The 7352-nt window shown below is 36.8% G+C and overlaps 1 protein-coding gene across 3 annotated transcripts in view; it reads left to right on the top strand.

The window, feature by feature from the left end:
* The window catches only part of NUP155 (nucleoporin 155), a 52903-nt gene extending 46623 nt beyond the window's left edge, over positions 1-6280 (top strand). The window contains exons 33-36 of one of the 3 annotated variants that reach the window (XR_005724770.1): positions 1133-1269; positions 2590-2696; positions 3280-4480; positions 5788-6280. Coding sequence is in view for 1 of the 3 variants with exons in the window: in XM_040262353.1 (XP_040118287.1) it covers positions 1133-1269; positions 2590-2696; positions 3280-3418 (383 nt within the window). In the remaining 2 variants the exon portion in view is untranslated. Of the gene's footprint in view, positions 1-1132; positions 1270-2589; positions 2697-3279 lie in introns of all 3 variants that reach the window. The other 2 variants (XR_005724771.1, XM_040262353.1) reach the window with 2 other exon arrangements.
* Positions 6281-7352: the final 1072 nt, after the last annotated feature.

Below are 7352 nucleotides of genomic sequence, written 5' to 3'. Positions count from 1 at the left end.
TCTCTAGAATCTCTGTGTGATAACTTGTAGGGGAGATGCAGGTTCAGTCTTCAGTGATTCTTCTTGCCCATGGCTATTCACATTGGTCAGTCTCAGATTTTAGATACCATAAATATGAATCTGATTGCTTCTGTTAAGAGCTTATTTATGATGTAACAGGTAGTAAAAAGTGAGAGTGGGACCACAATTAGAGTCACCAAAATAAAGAATCTTATGAATACTATATTTAATATTTCTAAAATCAAGATAACAGCAGCCCTTCTTTTTCTGAAAAGCTGTTAAAATCCAGTGTTTCAAGATATTAAGGAACTCTTATCATGAGACTTCCCCGGAGGTCTGGTGTTTAAGATTCCATGCTCCCCGAGCAGGGGGCCTGGGTTTGATTCTAATTGGGGAGCTAGATCCCACGTGCCACAACTAAAGATTCCTTATGACGCAACTACAAATCTCTCATGCCACAGCAAAGGTCAGAGTTCCTGCATGCCGCAACTGAGACTCCGCACAGCCAAGAAATAAATAAATGAATAATTGAATAAATTAAAAGAAAAAAAAAGTATCAGCAGGCCCTCTCTAAAAGTGTGGTTGTCAGTGGTCTCTATTCTCCACTTGTACCTTTTGCTGTTTTCCACATTCACTCTAATAGTTTTTTCCCTAATAGCTTTGAAATGTGTAAGTGAATGGTTTTAGCATATTTGCAGAGTTGTGCAACCGTCACAGTTAAATTTAGACCATTTTCATCAAAAAGAAATATCCACCCTCAGCCTTAACCAACCGCTAATCTCCTTTCTGTCTCTATAGGTTTGCCTGTTTTGGTGTATGCCTTATTTTATATTCAAAGAATTATCTGTTTTGAAAATTGTTTTTTAAAAAATTTCCCTCTAGAAGCTGCTCAGTTACAAATAAGACCTACTTTTTAGTATCAAGGGTTAACAAATCTAGAACAACAAAAACTAGTGACTATATGAGATGAAGGATATGTTAACTAATTTTATCGTGGAAGACATTTTGCAATATGTTTTAGATCATCACATTTACACCTTAAACTTACACAGTGCTATATGTCAATTATATCTTGGTAACACTGGGGCAAAAGTAGAGTTAACAATCCCAACTGATCTTTTTCTCTCCCCAGATTTTATTGTGCAGTTCTTAGAGCAGCAAGTTTGTACTTTGAACTGGGATGTGGGTTTTGTGATACAGACAATGAATGAAATTGGAGTGCCATTACCTAGACTACTGGAAGTATATGATCACTTGTTCAAGTCACGGGTAAGGAAAATAATAAATAAAATAATTGAGTTAAATCAATTTAATTTTCTAGATACAGGAGAGGATTTTTTTGGTTGTGTGCTTATAAGTATCATATAATAGAGTTGCATCAGAAATTTGCTTCATTCGTTGAGTATCAGAAATTATCATGCTTCTAACTTTTGATACCAGTAATGAGAGTTGCTTTGTTATATACAATGATAAAAATAAAATATTTTCCAGTATCAATAAAGCATAATTACATATGCTTTACTTTTAGCAGAATAGGCTAAATACATTAAGAATTACTTACTTTAAAGGATTAGAACCTTTCCTGGTGGTCCAGAGATTAAGAATCCACCTCCCAACAAAGGGCATGTAGGTTTGATTCCTGGCCAGGGAACTGAGATCCCACATGCCACAGGGCAGATAAGCCTGCACACCACAGCTAGAGAGCCTGAGTACACAATGAAAACGCAGCACAGCCAAAAAAGAAAAGTAAATAAAGGAACAAAATATCATTCACTGTAAAAACAAAATATTTATTCTCAATCCTAACCTCATCTAAAATATCAGTGCTTATGGATAACTAGGCTTATTATGGTGATCATTTTGTATCATTTTGAATGCAAACAGCAAATCACTATATTGTACACCTGAAACTAATACAATGTTATATGTCAGTTATACCTCAGTTTTTTTAAAAAAGATCTTTCTCACCATATTTAACCTTATTGGACTTATGTTTTATAATTTTTATCCTAAGATGAAAGAACTAAACGAAACCTGTTGAACTGGCTTGTGTTTAATACTAGTCATGATTATAGTAGCTTCATGAGAACATTCATACAGTGCTTTCCAAGGCACTTATTTATCTCATTAAAACTCACACTGAGCCTTTGACGGAAATGAACAACTAATAATATCCCATCTACATCTGACAAGAGCAGAGATGTTAAGTAACCTATTCAAGTCACATGGCTAGTAATGGTGGAGTCAGAACTGGAATCAAGATTCTCTGGCCACTGGTTTAGCCTTTCTTTTTTTTTGGTTTAGTCTCTTATTCACATTATCAAATTAAATCTGCATAGGTTCCAGGTAAGAATCATGTCACAGTCAGTAGGAAGAAATGGATTCTTTTTTTTCCTGTTATCTCAGGTTCCTAAACAGCAAATTAATATGCTCTGCAAAGTGCAATGATACATCAAATATTCTTCCTAAATGACATCACGGTGCAGTTTTCAGTGCACTGAACTCTGATGAGTATTTTAACTAACATAAGTGAGGGAAAAATGAGTTGACCCAATTCACCTTAAAACTGATGATGTTTTTTCTTTATAGGATCCATTCTGGAACAGAATGAAGAAGCCACTACACCTTTTGGATTGTATACATGTACTATTGACAAGATATGTTGAAAATCCTAGCCAAGTTTTAAATTGTGAGAGGTAACTATGAATTAGATACTGTGTTATATACCAAAGGTTTTTAAATGCATTGAATAGATATCTAGGTATGGGAGATTTAAATTCGTGTATGTTTGCAGAAACTATTTGATATCAGTTAGCACATATAAAAGGTGAGAGTTTTTCCATTTCCCAGCCCTTGTCGTGATTTCTCCCTGTAAATGAAAGGATAAAAATAATGAATTACTGCTAAACTCCTTCCATTTTGAATGAGCAACTTAAGAAGTTCCATTATGTCTTTTGTGACATTATTGGCCATTTCAAGATAAATTTGTTTGAGGAGACCAAATGAATGTAAATATTCAATATTAATTTAAGGAGTCCTTCCTTACTGCCTTCCTTCTCACTGTAGCAATCTTCGAGAGGAAAATGGTGGTAGTGGTAATCCACCTACCCTCTGCATGTCTTTCTCTGTTTTCGTTTATTTGCCATTTACTTAATCACATGATCCTTCCTCTTCTGTGGGCCTTTACTAAGGAACATTAGCAGAAGTTGAAGGGAAGTCCTATAGGAGGAAATGTTTCTGAATCTGTAGATGGCTGAATGGGTGTCTTTTTCTTTACAGGAGAAGATTCACGAATCTCTGCCTGGATGCTGTTTGTGGTTATCTGGTCGAGCTCCAGTCTATGAGCTCCTCAGCAGCAGTACAAGCCATCACTGGAAACTTTAAATCTCTTCAGGCTAAACTAGAACGGCTTCATTAATTATTGTAATGTATTTTCATCCCTGCTTTTTTAACCTGTAAAATAAAAACTCAGCTGGGTCCAGCTATCACATGGTCTAAATCTAAGAATTTAAGAACAATTTTAGTAGAAATGTGTTTTTAATAAGTGGCTGGTATCAGCAGAGAGTACATTTGCAGATGAATTCTTTTTTACTACATGATACTATTTTGCTTTTTAATAATCAAATTAAAAACATAAGATTATTTATGATTTTAACACAAGGATAAACAAGTAAAAAACTCTTGTTGTGAATTTATATGCTCATTGTCAAGTTAGTTCAAGTATCGAAACTTAAATAGGCTAGCTGAGTAGGTCCAGTCCCGTGATAGTAGATTCTACAACAGTTCTTAAATAGGCAAATAAACACTGTCTCTTTTAAAAAGTTTTTAAATTTTTTGGGTTCATCTTTGGAAAAAAATTTCTTCTAGCTACTGATTTTGTCAGTTACAATCCTTGTAGTACACACCTGATTGTTTTTTCTGAGCAAGTGATAAACTTGTATTTAATGGTCTATGTCCTGTCTCCCCTACAGGGAGATGCTGTTTTCCCTCATCATCCACCTAGCTCTTTTTTGTCCTGGGACTACTGATTCCTTTAAACTGGTGTTTCTCAAAGTGTGTGCACCATACCAGCACATCAGCATCATCTGGGCATTTGTTAGAAATTCCGATTCTCCAGCCCAGCACTGTTTTAAGGCCCTTTATGGTGTTCTAGTACATGTCAGGTTGAGAACCACTGTGTTAGAAGATATAACCAGTTCATGGATGGAGCTTCCCATCTGATGCCTCTTCCTCCCTTGCCCATCAGTAACCACAACACCTGAGTTTCACCCGAGACACACCATATATGAAGCAAAACTGTTCATAATATAGTTTCTAATCTTCCAACAGAATTAGGTTGGCAAAACCAAGTGCCCAAAGTCATGGCAACAAAAGAAAAAAGTCTGGCGAGTGACCAGGACTCACAGAAAAACAAGAACATGGACTCCTTTCCTCTTACCTTTGTTACAAGAGTAACGACCTTCTACCTGTTGTCACTAATGTATGTTTGACGGTTTTCAAAATACATTTTGAAAATATTTTTCCTTCCACTTTTATGTTTTTCCCAAGATCATGGGTTGCCCTCTCCACAGTTATTCTCTTAGAATTTAGCTCCCTTTCTCCTATAATCTCCTTATTTATAATATTTAATAGGATGTCAAAATGGTGCCTTATTATTAGGCACCACAACCTCTCATATTTTTCAGCTTTTCAGTTCCTTAAGTTTAGATTTTTTCAAATATGTAAAATGAATGTATGCTACACATTGTTAATTCTGTAAATTTAAAATACTATCATGTTTACTTAAGATGAAAGTCTTGCTTAAATGCTATATTTAGCCATGATTCCAGTTCTGCTACAAGCACATTTACCCACAAGAACATTAATATGTATGTTAAGTTTACAGAACTCAAAATAATGAAGCTACATCTTCCATAAGGAATGTAAGCTAAGGTGGCTAAATGGTCTTTAAGAATACAGAAATCTGAATCATTCATTTAACACCTTACATAACACCTTTAAGAATTCTAGCCACATAGCAAATGTTTTCAATATCATTTGGAGGGTAAGAGTACTGAGAGAAATTAAGATCCTCTTCTCCTTTTTAATCATCTGGGAGAGTGTAAAACCTTAACATTCGTAAGAGTCGCTTCGATAACCTGTTTAAAACAGATATTCCACCTTCAATGTGATAATGATACTGGTGGTAAGTGAATCAAACTTGGAGTAGCATTGTTCTATCACGTTTATCAACTTTGTTTATATACTTTATATTTGGTTTTCATTCAACACATTATTTCTTTATAGTGACTATTAAACATCTATAGGCAATGAATGATAAGTAGAATATATGAAACAGTGCATTCATTGTAGGCAGTGAAGAATCACCGAAAGTCCTGATTGTGACACATGTTTCTAGATAGATCATTTTAGTGTGGCAAAATGGTTAAGGAAGAGAAAAAGCTGTTTTGGGGACTTCCCTGGTGGACCAGTGGTTAAGATTCCAAGCTCCCAATGCAGGGATGGGTTCCATCCCTGGTCAGGAAACTAGATCCCACATGCTGGCTGCAACTAGAGATTCTGCATGTGGCAAAGAAGGTCCCATGTGCCACAACTAAGGCCCAGTGCAGCTAAACAAATACAAAAATTTTTTTTAAAAGAGAAATGTTTTTTAACTGTACAAGGTATGAGATATTAGTCCTGAAATGCATGAAATCTACATTCAGCATTTCTTTAGTATAATATACCTGACTTACTAGTGACTTGTTTGTTGAAAACCTCTCTGCTCTCATCTTTTATGTTTCATAGTTGACTTCATCTCAAGGGCTTACAGATTCCTCATTCTCTTCCTCAGGATACTTCCCTACTTCCCTTCTCCATCTTTTTTCCTCTTCTTCATGAGGGGGAAAATATGATAGGGATACAGTTGTATCAAGGAAGTAAAGAAATAGAACACTGAATCTAAATGTCTTGAAAGGAATATGCTTTCCATCCATTTTTTATCAGGTTTTTCATTTAAATTTCCTTAGTAATTTTTTTCAGGATATTTTTGAGTCTTCTGATAAATCATTTAAACTCTTGGAAGTTTTATTTTGCTCATAAGGAAAGTTTCCTCATAAGGAGGTTGAAGCCAAGTGATAAGACTTTTTTAAATCCAAAAATTTGTAAGAGCTAATGTAATCTATTTTTATTGTTTTGTTGTTCTGCTTCACATATTAAAATACTGTTGTTTTTATTCTTCCTTTTGGATGAACATATCTACTGTATTATGTTAGAAATTAAACATTTATTTTAGAACTTAGCTATGGAAGACTAACTCTTTTTAAGATTAATGAAGGGGACTTCCCTGATAGTCCAGTGGTTAAGAAACCACCTGCCAATGCAGGGAATACCAGTTCAGTGCCTGCTCCAGGAAGATCCCACATTGCACTGAGTAACTGAAGCACATGAGCCAAGAGCCCATGCTCAGCAACAAGAGAACCCATGCAGTGAGAAGCCTATGCACAGCAGGAAAGAGTAGCCCTTGTTTGCTGCAAATACAGAAAGCCCACATGCAGCAATGAAGACCTGCTGCTGCTGCTAAGTTGCTTCATTCGTGTCTGACTCTGTGCGACCCCAGAGATGGCAGCCCACCAGGCTCCCCCATCCCTGGGATTCTCCAGGCAAGAACACTGGAGTGGGTTGCCATTTCCTTCTCCAGTGCATGAAAGTGAAGTCGCCCAGTCGTGTCCGACTCTTTGCGACCCCATGGACTGCAGCCTACCAGGCTCCTCTGCCCATGGAATTTTCCAGGCAAGAGCACTGGAGTGGGGTGCCATTGAAGACCTAGTGCAGCCAAAAATTGTTGCTGTTCAGTTGCCCAGTCATGTCCGACTCTGCCACCCCATGGACTGCAGCACACCAGGCTTCCCTGTCCTTCACCATCTTCTGGAGCTTGCTTAAACTCGTGTCCATTGAGTTGGTGATGCTGTCCAACCATCTCATCCTCTATCATCCCCTTCTCCTGCTTTCAGTCTTTACCAGCATCAGGGTCTTTTCCAGTGAGTCAGCTCTTTGAATCAAGTGGCCAAAGTACTGGAGCTTCAGCATCAGTCCTTTCAGTGAATATTCAGGACTCTTTCAAGAGTCTTCTCCAACAACACATTTCAAAAGCATCAATTCTTCAGCACTTAGCCTTCTTTATGGTCCAATTCTCACATCCATACATTACTACTGGAAAAACCATAGCTTTGACTATACAGACCTTTGTCGGCAAAATAATGTCTCTCTTTTTTTCATACACTGTCTAGGTTTGCAGTTTTTCTTCCAAGGAGCAAGCGTCTTAATTTCATGGCTGCAGTCACTGTATTCAGTGATTTGGGGGCCCAATAAAA

Source organism: Oryx dammah, unplaced genomic scaffold (genome assembly GCF_014754425.2).
Source record: "Oryx dammah isolate SB20612 unplaced genomic scaffold, SCBI_Odam_1.1 HiC_scaffold_20, whole genome shotgun sequence".
Classification (NCBI taxonomy): Eukaryota; Metazoa; Chordata; class Mammalia; order Artiodactyla; family Bovidae; genus Oryx; species Oryx dammah.
The sequence above is the reverse complement of the archived record's forward strand: the minus strand, read 5'-3'. Positions and strand labels throughout refer to the sequence as shown.